This window comes from Tachypleus tridentatus, unplaced genomic scaffold (assembly GCF_004210375.1).
Source record: "Tachypleus tridentatus isolate NWPU-2018 unplaced genomic scaffold, ASM421037v1 Hic_cluster_2, whole genome shotgun sequence".
NCBI classification, from domain to species: Eukaryota; Metazoa; Arthropoda; class Merostomata; order Xiphosura; family Limulidae; genus Tachypleus; species Tachypleus tridentatus.
The window spans coordinates 62,615,262-62,630,421 of record NW_027467782.1 but is presented as its reverse complement, the minus strand read 5'-3'; the positions used below and the strand labels follow the sequence as shown (position 1 = coordinate 62,630,421).

Below are 15,160 nucleotides of genomic sequence, written 5' to 3'. Positions count from 1 at the left end.
CTAATAGCTAGCATTCTTTATACGCAAGCCACACTTGATGATAAAGCTTATCGTAATATCTGTAAGCAAAAAAATTATATATCTTATTTTAATATAGTTTGGTTGTTTTATTTATGTTTGTTAACATTTGTTACCTGGTTTCCTTGTTATTCTCACAGCCAGGTCCTTATGTATATGTGTGTGTGTTTCCGCACGTGTATTTCTAAAACTAGTGAAGCTAACACGGAAATTTTTGCAAAAGATGGAAAATCATTATGGGACAGCCCTCTCCAAATTTGAACCAAATCCGGAATCCAATTTTGGACTACTTTAAAGCGTTTTGTATAATAAGGAGACAGGTCATACCGGAAGACAGGACATTTTCACAGTTTAGGGTTAACAACTGTGTATAGTGTGAATAGATTTGTACCAAATGTCTTGGACACATTAAGGTTGAGACTTCTCACCACACTACAGAAATATAATCCGGATTGTTGATCATTCTGGATTTGAGAAGGATCTTCTAAGTGAAAGTTGACGTTATTCAATAAAAACGCAGACACTCTTAAAAAGAATCAGTGGAACGAGAGTATATAATCTCTCTGATTGTTCTTGCTTTCTTTTATAAACCTTCAAAGTCTTAAAAACATATTTAGGTTCTTTCAATGCCTTCCAGACGCTGTTTACAAAAGTCCATGTGGACCTCATAGACTTTTAAAATTATTTTCTCAATTGCCTATCTTATTAAAAGATTGTGGGTCCACGACATTCTTATCTGATGATCTGTAATAACTTTATTATAACAAGAGATGCACATAGATCATCCAAACACAGTATAACAGAATAATGTTAACTGCGGTGTTGGATGTTTCTAATAATTTATGGTTTCCATTTATAGAACCCAGCAAGATATGTATTGAGGTATTCGATGTTCATGATAATTCATGGTATCTATTTATAGAGCACGAGCCAGGTACCTACTGAAGGGTTGGATATTAATAATAATTGATGGTATCTATTTATAGAGCACGAACCACGTACCTATTGAAGTGTTGGATATTAATAATAATTCATGATATCTATTTATAGAGCGTGAGCCACGTACCTATTGAGGGGTTGGATATTAATAATAATTCATGATATCTATTTATAGAGCACGAGCCAGGTACCTACTGAAGGGTTGGATATTAATAATAATTGATGGTATCTATTTATAGAGCGTGAGCCACGTACCTACTGAAGGGTTGGATATTAATAATAATTCATGATATCTATTTATAGAGCGTGAGCCACGTACCTATTGAGGGGTTGGATATTAATAATAATTCATGATATCTATTTATAGAGCACGAGCCAGGTACCTATTGAAGAGTTGGATATTAATAATAATTCATGGTATCTATTTATAGAGCACGAGCCAGGTACCTACTGAAGGGTTGGATATTAATAATAATTCATGATATCTATTTATAGAGCGTGAGCCACGTACCTACTGAAGTGTTGGATATTAATAATAATTCATGATATATCTATTTATAGAGCGTGAGCCACGTACCTATTGAATGGTTGGATATTAATAATAATTCATGGTATCTATTTATAGAGCGTGAGCCACGTACCTATTGAAGGGTTGGATATTAATAATAATTGATGGTATCTATTTATAGAGCGTGAGCCACGTACCTATTGAAGGGTTGGATATTAATAATAATTCCTGATATCTATTTATAGAGCACGAGTCAGGTACCTACTGAAGGGTTGGATATTAATAATAATTCATGATATCTATTTATAGAGTGTGAGCCACGTACCTATTGAGGGGTTGGATATTAATAATAATTCATGATATCTATTTATAGAGCACGAGCCAGGTACCTATTGAAGAGTTGGATATTAATAATAATTGATGGTATCTATTTATAGAGCGTGAGCCACGTACCTATTGAGGGGTTGGATATTAATAATAATTCATGATATCTATTTATAGAGCGTGAGCCACGTACCTATTGAAGAGTTGGGTATTAATAATAATTGATGGTATATATTTATAGAGCGTGAGCCACGTACCTATTGAGGGGTTGGATATTAATAATAATTCATGATATCTATTTATAGAGCACGAGCCAGGTACCTACTGAAGGGTTGGATATTAATAATAATTCATGATATCTATTTATAGAGCGTGAGCCACGTACCTACTGAAGGGTTGGATATTAATAATAATTGATGGTATCTATTTATAGAGCACGAGCCAGGTACCTACTGAAGGGTTGGATATTAATAATAATTCATGATATCTATTTATAGAGCACGAGCCAGGTACCTATTGAAGAGTTGGATATTAATAATAATTGATGGTATCTATTTATAGAGCGTGAGCCACGTACCTATTGAGGGGTTGGATATTAATAATAATTCATGATATCTATTTATAGAGCACGAGCCAGGTACCTACTGAAGGGTTGGATATTAATAATAATTGATGGTATCTATTTATAGAGCACGAGCCAGGTACCTACTGAAGGGTTGGATATTAATAATAATTCATGATATCTATTTATAGAGCGTGAGCCACGTACCTATTGAGGGGTTGGATATTAATAATAATTCATGATATCTATTTATAGAGCGTGAGCCACGTACCTATTGAAGGGTTGGATATTAATAATAATTGATGGTATCTATTTATAGAGCACGAGCCAGGTACCTACTGAAGGGTTGGATATTAATAATAATTCATGATATCTATTTATAGAGCGTGAGCCACGTACCTATTGAATGGTTGGATATTAATAATAATTGATGGTATCTATTTATAGAGTGAGAGCGAGGTATCTGTTGAGGTGTTGGATGTTAATGATCAAATACCAACCTTTGTCCAGTCGTACCAGGGATCTGTGAAAGAGAATGCTCCTTCAGGAACTCCAGTATCTATAGTAAGTTTCCTGTTATTCTGATTGTGTTGTATAATCAAAGTTTAACTAAAGTGACCAGTCGTTATCTCACAAGAAGGACTACCAACTGTTGTCGGTAACCGTTGTTTAATGTTGTGTTTATAGCATCAGAAGTTTTATACTACAAGACGGCTACTGTTAGTAATAAGAATAACGGATACATTTAACTGTCCTTCAGACACAACCACACCATCTTAAGACCTCTTCAAAACACGCGTTATTTTCCAGATATGTTATAATGAACTCTTGATCACTAAAGTAACAGCCTTTAATTAAATCCAAAATTTAACTGACTACATCTATTTCCATGTAACACAGTCCTAGCCATGGTTGGTCGCATTACTCACTCAATGTTGTGAAAATTTTAAACCTAAATAACTCGTGTTTGTTGTTACAGTAAGTAGGGCTGACCTTCACCTGTACCAAAGTCGTAACCATGGTAAGTATGATCCAGTCAGTCTTGGGACTGGATCGTAACCATGTAAACCACTGTTATTTTCTCTGGAATTATATAAACGTACAATATAATGTATCGTGGCTGATTTTAAGCCATGTAAATAGAATTAGAATCTTCAGCTGGAGTAAATAAAATTGGATAAGGCTAAAATCACCTCTAAAAGTGAATAATTTGCACCAAGTAAAATAAATATATGTGTATTATATTACACTTTGTAGCACGTGAGATTATAAAATGTATCCTAGGTTTTGGAGGTGGCTGAGAAGTAGGACACACATTACGGTGGAGATACACTATCTATCAATCTTAACCTCCAATTCACTAGTCTCAGATAAGAAGATTAGAAATTAGGAGAGTGAAATGTGGGTGCTCAAGCCCACAACGTCCCACATCTATATCACCCTTCACTACCTGCAGACAGTTCTGGGAAGGTGACTGCTCTCCCAAGTTAAAATAAGAAAAATATAAAGATAAAAATGAACATAAAAACAAGGAAAATAAAGTACTACCATTTAGTGGTAACTAAGTTAAAACTTGAAGTTAGTCTTCCTGCCTCCAGTATGGTAGAGGCATTAATTAACACGACATCACTAGTGTGATAGTTTACTGTGACTGTCTTGCTTTTAGTACCTTACTGTTAACTAAAAATAATTATTAGTAATTTTTATTTATCTTGTGTGTATATGTTCGTAATGAGAGACAACTAAATGTGTGACTTTTTATCAGAAGCCAAAGATTTCGGCAGTAGATAAGGACATTGGAAACAACTCAGTAATTCATTTCTCCTTAAGTGGACAAGGAAATGAACTCTTCCACATTGAAGATGATGGAGAGGTTCTTTTCTTACCCAAAAATCCTCAAGTCGTACTAGACCGTGAAGAGAAGGAAATATACGAACTAAAGGTAATGATTTGAAAGTACTTGTACCAAAGATCTGAGATCTGGTGGAGTTACTAGATGTTAATTTTAACTCCCAGCCATTTTTATGTGAGTTGTGATTGATTGATTAATTATTTGTAAATAAGTGCAACGCTACACAATGGACTATCCGTAGTCTGCCCAACACAGGTATCAAAACTCGGTTTCTAGCAGTGTGAGTCCATAGACATACCGCTGTGCCACTAGGGGGCTTTTATGCGAGAAGAACAAAACAAACTTTTGATTTTCATCAAATACTTCAATAAAAATAAGTCATTACGTTCTATCTGTGGTTGAGGTTTATAACAGAATTGGCTTAACCTTTATACATTGTTCAGAAATATCAGAACGTTATCCTTCGGACTGCTGAAAATAGGTATCAAACACTGACTATGGCTTCTGGACACATTGATCCTACAATTATACTAGCTTCTGAAAACACTGATACTACAATTATACTAGCTTCTGGAAACACTGATCCTACAATTATACTAGCTTCTGGAAACACTGATCCTACAATTATACTAGCTTCTGGAAACACTGATCCTACAATTATACTAGCTTCTGGACACACTGATCCTACAGTTATACTAGCTTCTGGACACACTGATCCTGCAATTATACTAGCTTCTGGAAACACTGACCCTACAATTATACTAGCTTCTGGAAACACTGATTCTACAGTTATACTAGCTTCTGGGAACACAGGTCGTACAATCACCCTTGCTTCTGGGAACACAGGTCGTACAACCACCTTTGCTTTTGGGAACACAGGTCGTACAATCACCCTTGCTTCTGGGAACACAGGTCGTACAACCACCCTTGCTTCTGGGAACACAGGTCGTACAACCACCTTTGCTTTTGGGAACACAGGTCGTACAACCACCTTTGCTTTTGGGAACACAGGTCGTACAATCACCCTTGCTTGTGGGAACACAGGTCGTACAATCACCCTTGCTTCTGGGATCGCAACTCTTATGTTCACGCCTCTTCTATCGATTACACAATGCTTATCATACAATCCTAGAGTTGCCGGCAGAAATTTGACAAAAAATACATTTCATTCAACTGTTGGTGAACATTAACGATGTTTCTTTTAATTTATTCGGTGTATCGTTTTAGTTTTGTGTCCATACTGTCACATAGTTAAATCATATATTGTGTACAAGATTTAGCGACCTGTTTCCCTGTTAAGCGCAAAATTCCACAAATGGTTCATTTCTGCTGGTGCCAACCACGGGTCGATATTTAATTTTTATCATTTACTACCCCGTGAGTATTTCAGGGATACTAGTGTTAAATGTAAACTACCTTATAGTTAAGGTCATGTTCCTCGGCCATAAGTGTGAGGTCTTATAACGCTAAAAATCGAATTTCGATACTTGCGGTTGACAGAATACTGATAGCCGGTTGTGTAGCTTTGTACTTAAAAACAAACAAACAAACTATTTTTTTTTATTATTAGCGGTGAGCTTATGGATTTAAAACATTGAAATTCGCGGTTCGATTCTCTTGTGAGAGAGGGAAGAGATGATCATCCAGTGTTTAGCTTTACCGACTATGAAAAAAATGCCCCAAGAGTTGGCGGTGGGTGGTGATAACTAGTTGCCTTCCCTATAGTCTTACACTAATAATTAGGGACTGCTAGTGCACGTTGCTCTCGTGTAGCTTAGCGCGAAATAAAAATAAATAAAGAAATAATTCTTAACGTTTTTAACACCGACTAACATTTTTCTTTTCTGGTGTTCAAATTTTACAAGCTAATTTCCATATGACGATTACGTATTGTCATTTCAACCAGTGATTCAGTTTTTATCTTTTCTTAATGTCAAAGGTCATTGCCACAGATTTAGGAAACTTGAGCTCCTCAACTTTCCTGAGGATCACAGTAGAAGACGAAAATGATAATGCTCTCAATTCCAACATGGACCACTTCTGGTTAAACTTCCAGAAACCGCCAGTCCAGGTTCAAAGGTAGTTCAAGTCAGTGCTGCGGATAGTGACGCTGAAGGGGTCAACTCGAAGGTAGAATATATTATCACATCTGGCGGAAAAGATGAGATCAGAATAGATCGAATAACAGGTGAGAAACAAAAAAAGTTGTTTATTTTAAATCGGTGGTTAATGTCATCGAACATTTCAACACTTACTGTGGTTCTTGACAGTTGAGATGTATGGAAGTTTTACATTTCAACTCTTGTACCTTACTCTGGTTCTTGACAGTTGAGATGTATGGAAGTTTTACATTTTAACTCTCGTACCTTATTCTGGTTCTTGACAGTTGCAATGTATGGAAGTTTTACATTTTAACTCTTGTACCTTACTCTGGTTCTTGACAGTTGAGATGTATGGAAGTTTTACATTTTAACTCTCGTACCTTACTCTGGTTCTTGACAGTTGAGATGTATGGAAGTTTTACATTTTAACTCTTGTACCTTACTATGGTTCTTGACAGTTGTGATGTATGGAAGTTTTACATTTTAACTCTTGTACCTTACTCTGGTTCTTGACAGTTGTGATGTATGGAAGTTTTACATTTTAACTCTCGTACCTTACTATGGTTCTTGACAGTTGCGATGTATGGAAGTATTACATTTTAACACTTGTACCTTACTATGGTTCTTGACAGTTGCGATGTATGGAAGTTTTACATTTTAACTCTTGTACCTTACTATTGTTCTTGACAGTTGCGATGTATGGAAGTTTTACATTTTAACTCTTGTACCTTACTCTGGTTCTTAACAGTTGCGATGTGTGGAAGTTTTACATTTTAACTCTCGTACTTTACTCTGGTTCTTGACAGTTTTGATGTGTGGAAGTTTTACATTTTAACTCTCGTACTTTACTCTGGTTCTTGACAGTTTTGATGTGTGGAAGTTTTACATTTTAACTCTTGTACCTTACTCTGGTTCTTGACAGTTGTGATGTATGGAAGTTTTACATTTTAACTCTCGTACCTTACTATGGTTCTTGACAGTTGCGATGTATGGAAGTTTTACATTTTAACACTTGTACCTTACTATAGTTCTTGACAGTTGCGATGTATGGAAGTTTTACATTTTAACTCTTGTACCTTACTCTGGTTCTTGACAGTTGAAATGTATGAAAGTTTTACATTTTAACTCTCGTACCTTACTCTGGTTCTTAACAGTTGCGATGTGTGGAAGTTTTACATTTTAACTCTCGTACTTTACTCTGGTTCTTGACAGTTTTGATGTGTGGAAGTTTTACATTTTAACTCTCGTACCTTACTATGGTTCTTGACAGTTGAGATGTATGGAAGTTTTACATTTTAACTCTCGTACCTTACTCTGATTCTTGACAGTTGAGATGTATGGAAGTTTTACATTTTAACTCTTGTACCTTACTCTGGTTCTTGACAGTTGTGATGTATGGAAGTTTTACATTTTAACCTCGTACCTTACTATGGTTCTTGACAGTTGCGATGTATGGAAGTTTTACATTTTAACACTTGTACCTTACTCTGGTTCTTGACAGTTGAAATGTATGAAAGTTTTACATTTTAACTCTCGTACCTTACTCTGGTTCTTGACAGTTGAAATGTATGAAAGTTTTACATTTTAACTCTCGTACCTTACTCTGGTTCTTGACAGTTGCGATGTATGGAAGTTTTACATTTTAACTCTTGTACCTTACTCTGGTTCTTGACAGTTGAAATGTATGAAAGTTTTACATTTTAACTCTCGTACCTTACTCTGGTTCTTGACAGTTGAAATGTATGGAAGTTTTACATTTTAACTCTCGTACCTTACTCTGGTTCTTGACAGTTGAGATGTATGGAAGTTTTACATTTTAACTCTCGTATCTTACTCTGGTTCTTGACAGTTGAGATGTATGGAAGTTTTACATTTTAACTCTCGTATCTTACTATGGTTCTTGACAGTTGAGATGTATGGAAGTTTTACATTTTAACTCTCGTATCTTACTCTGGGTCCTCACATTAAAGATCTATAGAAGTATTACTTCATATCGTATGAATGATCTACCTACCACGTTTATTCATACCACCATCTGCCGCTCATAAAATTACAGATATTTTTGTGTTTTTTTCTTTTTAATACAGGTTTAAAATTTTCTTTTTTTTCAAAAAATGTTTAGAGTGACAGACAGTTAGAAATATTACATTGTTTACTTTACGTGTGGACTTGATTTAACTACCTGAGTGGATCTAACATCTTGAAGTATTACTGGGTATATGGCAGAAAATATCAACATTTCATAAACACTTTTGTATTTACTGATGTGTTTATCCATAATTGTGTTTAATGACATATATGTGATGTATTCATCCACAAAACTACCCACACGATTTTTGTCAGAGGGCGCTACCCATAATTGTGTTTATTGCCATTACACTAGCAGCTAAAATCTTAAGGTCAATGAACATAAAGACAAAATATGCATTTTGCATTGTTAGACTCAATCACTTATTTGAGTAGAGCTTCGAAAGACAAAAATAATAAAAGGGAAAATAAAAATAAAAAACGTTTTAGCATTTAATAGGGAAAATGTGAACACTATGAAATTAGCCTAAATACTAGCTGGTCAAAAGTTTAAGAACACACTGAAACGAAGCGTTAATCGGTAAACACGTAACGAAATTTAGTCATTTGTGTTCAAGCATTAGCGTTGTCGACATCACCTACTGACATCTCCTGTGTTACATTGGGTAAAAACATGGCAAAGTCTAAAAAGTTGACAGAGTTTGAACGTGGCAGAATTGTCGAGCTGTAAAAGCAAGGTCTCTTTCAGCGTGCCATCGCTGGTGAGATTTCGTATAATAAAATTGCTGTTGCAAACTTCTTAAAAGATTCTGAGGGATATGGAACGAAAATTTCAAGTGGTCGGCCCAAGAAAATTTCACCGGCGTTGAGCAGGAGGATTCGACGGGTTTTCTGGCAAGACACCAGTCGATCGTCGAATCAGATTAAGGGCCTTACGGACGCAGAATGCAGCTCCAGAACAATAAGACGGCGTTTACGGGAGAAATGCTTTAAATTTAAAAACCGTAAACGTCTTCAAAGGCCATGCATTCTTCCACACCACGAAACACCTCGGTTACACTTTGCTGAAAAGCACCAAACATGGGACAAAGAAAAGTGGTTTTGATCTCTGATGAGAAAAAAATTTAACCTGGATGATCCAGATGGCTTCCAACGTTACTCTCACGACAAGGATATCCCACCGGAGACATTTTCACACGACACAGTGGAGGAGGTTCCATCATGATCTGGAACAATTCCGTGGAACAATGGAGCTTTAGGTTATACAGGGGCGTCAAACAGCAGCTGGCTATATTGGGATGTTGGAGAGACCATCCTTATTGACTGAATTCCCTCGTTTGTGTGTAAATGACTGGATTTTTCAGTAGGACAATGCTGCAATCCACAATGCCCTTAGGACAAAGGACTTTTTTCATGGCGAATAACGTGATTCTTTTGAACCATCCAGCGTATTCTTCCTAACTGAACCCCATTGAAAATGTTTGGGGGTAGATGGCAAGGGAAGTCTATACAAGTGGACGTCAATTCCAAATAGTTCATGATCTTCGTGAAGCCATCTTCACCACTTGGAATAACATTCCAGCCAGCCTTCTGCAAACGCATGACAAAGCGAATGTTTGAAGTTATTCACAATAACGGCCGTGCAACTCACTACTGAGACCTCTTGTTGGGCATTTCCTACCCTGTTTAGGACTTCTTTTTAGTATGGTCTTAAACTTTTGACCAGCTAGTATTTAGGCTAATTTCATAGTGTTCACATTTTCCCTATTAAATGCTAAAAATGTTTTTTTTATTTTTATTTTCACTTTTCTTATTTTCATCTTTCGAAGCTCTACTCAAATAATTAGTGGAGTTTAACAATGTAAAATGCATATTTTCTCTTTATATTCATTGGCTCTTAAGATTCACCAGTGTATTTATGATGTATTCATCCATCACAACACTACACGTTTTTAATCAATGTTATCTGTAATTTTCTTTATTAATGAATTTCTCGTGGTCTAATCTATAACGTTGATTATTCTAGTAAGTTGTTTTGTAGAACTATTTATATCTACAAGTCACATAAATCTGAATGAAGACTTATAAACTGACCGTCGATAAAAACTTTTAAAACATTGATTTATACCCATATAAGTTTTCTGAGAAGTTCCGAATAGATTTGTTATACATTCCCTTAATCTCGTTACAGGGGAAATCTATGTTGTTGGAATTTTAAGTCCCGAAACTTTCTACCTGCTGAATGTTAGTGCTGTTGATGGGAAAGGGTTAGAAGGGTCCATATACGTTAATATCACCGTTACTGATGTGAACGATCATCGACCAACCTTCGTCAAACCAGAATACACATTTAGCATACTGGAAGGAGATTACCGAGACCAGCGGTGGAAGCTGGGAGTGCTACACGCTGTGGACGAGGATACGGGAAAGAACGGACTTGTGGATTACAATCTCTTGTTGGCGTTTGATGAAGGTATGTTAAGGGCTGTCCATTTAATTCTCTGTAGTTATATAAAAAAACAAAAGAGTATTTTTTCATTATATTTTCTGTTGTCTTTAAATAACATATTTTATCTGAAGTCTTCATTAAAGCCTAAATAAACGCCGCTAAATAAATACTAGTGAAAATGATTGGATAGATAATATAATAATTATAGAATAATGGTCGTTAATATTAATGACCGTGAAACTGCTCTTGGGTAATTTTTACTCAAGAGAGTGAAGTAGGTTTGGAGTAAAACAATTGAATTTTGAGACAGTGAAGTAGGTTTGGAATAAAACAACTATTGAATTTTGAGAGCGAAAAGTGGGTTTTGTAGTAAAACAATAGTTGAATTTTGAGACAGTGAAGTGGGTTTTGTAGTAAAACAACAGTTGAAATTTGACATTATGAATAAATTATTAATACCACTATTGAACTTAAACCAGTGGATTTCTTGTATAAAAATACAGTGGAATAAAGCCAAATAATATTCATCGTATCATACTTCTATGGAATATATTACATTATGCCTTCCTTTTGACACCCAAGAAATACATTGTAGTAAACTTTCATCTGTATTAAATCAGGCGTTTAAAATTTAGTATTGGATTGAGTTGGATTAGGCAATAGTTTCGAATCATAAATATTAGTTTGGTGATTATGTCAAAGGCTAATAAATATTGTCTCTTAAAATTGAGGTAATTGTTTTTCGAAAAAAAGTTAATAGAAGTTAAAACATTAGAGTTCTTAGAAGAAAACATTGCATAAAATCTGTTTTATCAGTTTTGTTTTAACAACAATAAAATGCTAACACTAAATTTTAAAACATTTTAGGCTTCCCCGTTCATGGTTGATGTCCACACAGGAGAACTTTTCGCCAAAGGAATTATTGACCGAGAAACTCAGTTCTCTTATGTATTTTCAGTCATGGTATGATGTTTTTGTCACTATTTTATTTAGGCTTAAGTTTCACTTTTATCGTTTTGGTAAAATGCAAACCATGTTTTAAAACAATTCTCATAATTAATTAACTTTTACTTCATTTGTCAAACTTCCTTAATTTTTGCTAAAAGAATACAAATCATTTCTTGTATTTTAAAATACTACAGATGTTTTAATTATAATAAATTATTTATTCGATCCGTAAATTGCTAGGAAAGTTTAATTTAACAAAAATGTTTTTGAATATTTTAAATACCCAGAGTGCTTTTTGAAATGCAAAAATATATATTATTTATTTCTGTAGAAAGTTATGGGCATAAAAATGAAATAAGAGTTATAGAACCAAGAATTCGGGTCTTCGTTTATGTGCATATCATGCGCGAAATGTTTCAAATAGTTCAACTTACAGGTAAATATGTTAATATTATTATAATTTTACCACTGATAAGTGAACATTAATTGTTGCTCTAGGCCTTGGACTACGGTGAACCACCGCTAAATTCTACAGTAAACGTTACCATAGAAGTGAAAGACGTGAACGACCAGCGACCACGATTTTCATCAGATTTTTATCTCGCTGACGTTGTCGAAAACAAAGATCCTGGAATGAAGGTGGGAACCGAAAATTAGAATAATTTAAAAAAAATGAAAGTAAAATACTGCACTGAAACTGGATTTGAAAATCGAGATCTTATATGAAAAGTGAGGTTTGAAAAACGACGTATGGTCGTAAGCTGATGAGGAATTCGAAATTTCATTCTCGAGTAATAAAACAACAAAAGAACCAAAAAGTGATAAACTTGTTCGTATATGAGTTTTGGAAATCAAAACTTTGTTTGAAACAATATGTACAACCGTTGTTATGGTGGTAATTAATAAATATTTTAAAATAATACAAACAATTAAACAGTAGTTAGGCTTAGGTGATAATTTAGGCTATTGACCATGACTGATATCCGTGAGAAATCAATATCGATTAGGTGATTTTAGAAGTTGTTTTAAAATCAAAATCTTCGCTAAGAAAAGGTAGGCCTGAAACGTGAACATGTTGATTTCATAATTTTTTGTAAGTTTACGTCATCGTGTTACTTTATCTCCGTTCTTTTGTTATAATGTGTCGCCTTGAGTTTATTGTCACTGTTCACATCTACCTAGCTTTCTAAAGATAATATAATGTTAATTAATTATCCATATTTATATATCCCTACCATTAATAAATTACAGTTAACACTCTTAATCAACAACCCAGCTAAATCTCGTTATTTAAAAATCAAAAAGCCTTTGTTTAAACCATTAGTTAAAATTAAGACTTAATTACAACTAATTATCATAGTATGATAAATATTCGTTTTACTGTATTGACTTATAACTTATCTAACTAAAGCTTAAGAAGTTCTGATTCCCTCCTCCAGAGGGACAGTTGTAGGTCTACAGGTCTACAACGCTAAAATCAGGGATTCAGTTCCCCTCGGTGGACAGAGCTGATAGTCTGATGTGACTCTGCAAAAAAAGGCGGAAGATTTCCGAAACGTCCAGTTGTCGTCCATTCTACAGTGTTTCAACAACAAAGAAATTATGAATAGAGGGCGTTTGCCATGAAACTTTAATTTGATTTGTTTGTAATTAACATAAAGCCACACAATGAGCCATTTGTGTTCTGCCCACCACGGGTATCGAATAATGCGGTTTTAGCTTAGTAAGCCTGAAAACATACCATTTTGCCACTAGAGGCCCATTAATTTTATGTTAAATTAGATCAATTTGTTGGACGTACTTTTCGCGTGAATTATATGATGACCGACGATTGCTCGCATTTTATCATCAGAACGATCATATTCAATATGGTGTTTTTGGGTGCAAAAATTTAGGATATTGAACCTCATATGGTTAAAACTTAACTAGTACAACTGGTACTGATGTATTATGTTTTGTATGTAAGAGTATTTGATAGATATTAGAGCTCCAAAACAACATTTTTAACGTATTTGATAAAACAAAATGGTTGAATCTATTTATATTTGGGGCCCGGTATTTAACGATTAAACTATCAAAGTGTTCTTTCAGTCTTAAAAAGGCCCGGGCGTGGTCAGCTGGTTAGGGCGCTCGACTTTCAATCTGAGGGTCGCGGGTTCGAATCTCCGTCACACCAAACATGCTTACCCTTTCAGTTGGGGTGTACGTTATTATGTAATGGTCAATCCCACTATTCGTTAGGATGCAGCACTATAACTAGCTGCATCCCTCTAGTGTTACGCTGCTGAATTAGGGACAGCTAGTGCAGATAGCTCTCTTGTAGTTTTGCGCAATCTTCAAAACCCACCAGTCCAAACTATAGATATTTGGTTTTCAAAATTATTTGCTTAAGTTTGCTGCTTCCTAGTTTACTGGAGAGACTTAGAACACTCGAAGGTACGTCTAAGTGTTCCCATAAGATTGGCATTAAGTGGCTCAAAGAGCAGCGAAAAGCCCTTGTGGCGGAGGGTATTGCTGACTGACGTCCCTCCTTCTGGTGAGTATCTTAAAATTAGATACGTTTATACATGAAATCTCTGGATCACTTAACTGCCCGTTTAGGCCTATAAAATATCGCTCCAGTTTATAAGACAAATACTGTGGTCTGGTTTGATACACAAGTCAAGGTATTTGAAATACGGTTATAACACTCAGAGGGGTACAGAAGTGTTGTGTCGTTTCTTACGATCTCCAGTTGGAACTTTATTTCATTAAATTGAGAAGCTGAATATTCATAGAAAATTAGAATGGAATATTCTCACTTGTGAATAATGTTACGTATAAATTTGTTCAGGTTACAAAAGTGTCTGCATTTGATGGTGATATTGGAGAAAACGGTGTTGTGTTTTACGAACTCGGTGAAGGCCACGAGAATCAGTTTTATATCGACAGCAAAGGTAAATAAATTACCGATAATGTATCCTTGGTTTTAAAAACGTTGTGACGAGTTTACTTATGTTTCTGTTGAAATCTGAACTGTTAACTCGTTTAAGAATAATGTTATCCTGCCTGTTTTTCCCACAATTCTGTTTCCAACCAGTTGAAATAAAGCTTTTCAGTTTAAATTGAACATAAAGTTTGTTAAAGATTATAAAACATTAAACTACAATAACCTCACAGTGAGGACGGAACATTAAACTACAATAACCTCACAGTGAGGATGGAACATTAAACTACAATAACCTCATGATGAGGATGGAACATTAAACTACAATAACCTCACCACGAGGATGGAACATTAAACTACAATAACCTCACCATGAGGATGGAACATTAAACTACAATAACCTCACAGTGAGGATGGAACATTAAACTTTAACTGAAACACTAGAAGATGACAAACTCAATATTACAAGAGTGCAGTGAAAGTACTTAAAGTAGAACTTGATAA

The 15,160-nt window shown here is 35.0% G+C and overlaps 2 protein-coding genes across 2 annotated transcripts in view; both read left to right on the top strand.

Moving 5' to 3' along the window:
• The window catches only part of LOC143242357 (cadherin-6-like), a 14,948-nt gene extending 4,147 nt beyond the window's left edge, over positions 1-10,801 (top strand). The window contains exons 2-5 of the mRNA XM_076485714.1: positions 2,799-2,915; positions 4,117-4,293; positions 6,143-6,391; positions 10,525-10,801. Of these exons, the coding sequence (XP_076341829.1) occupies positions 2,799-2,915; positions 4,117-4,293; positions 6,143-6,286 (438 nt within the window). The 3' untranslated portion in view covers positions 6,287-6,391; positions 10,525-10,801. The remainder of the gene's footprint in view (positions 1-2,798; positions 2,916-4,116; positions 4,294-6,142; positions 6,392-10,524) is intronic.
• Positions 6,885-14,674, top strand: LOC143242356 (protocadherin gamma-A4-like). Its single transcript, XM_076485712.1, has 5 exons — positions 6,885-6,894; positions 10,525-10,772; positions 11,650-11,745; positions 12,229-12,369; positions 14,564-14,674. The coding sequence occupies exons 1-5, from the start codon at positions 6,885-6,887 to the stop codon at positions 14,672-14,674; spliced, it is 606 nt and encodes a 201-aa protein (XP_076341827.1).
• Positions 14,675-15,160: the final 486 nt, after the last annotated feature.

What these genes read in the sequence shown, in the direction of transcription:
- LOC143242356 (XM_076485712.1), top strand. An exon ending in ATACGGGAAAGAACGGACTT is followed by an intron (nt 10,773 to 11,649) that starts GTGGATTACAAT and finishes AAAACATTTTAG; the next exon opens with GCTTCCCCGTTCATGGTTGA. An exon ending in CTTATGTATTTTCAGTCATG is followed by an intron (nt 11,746 to 12,228) that starts GTATGATGTTTT and finishes TTGTTGCTCTAG; the next exon opens with GCCTTGGACTACGGTGAACC.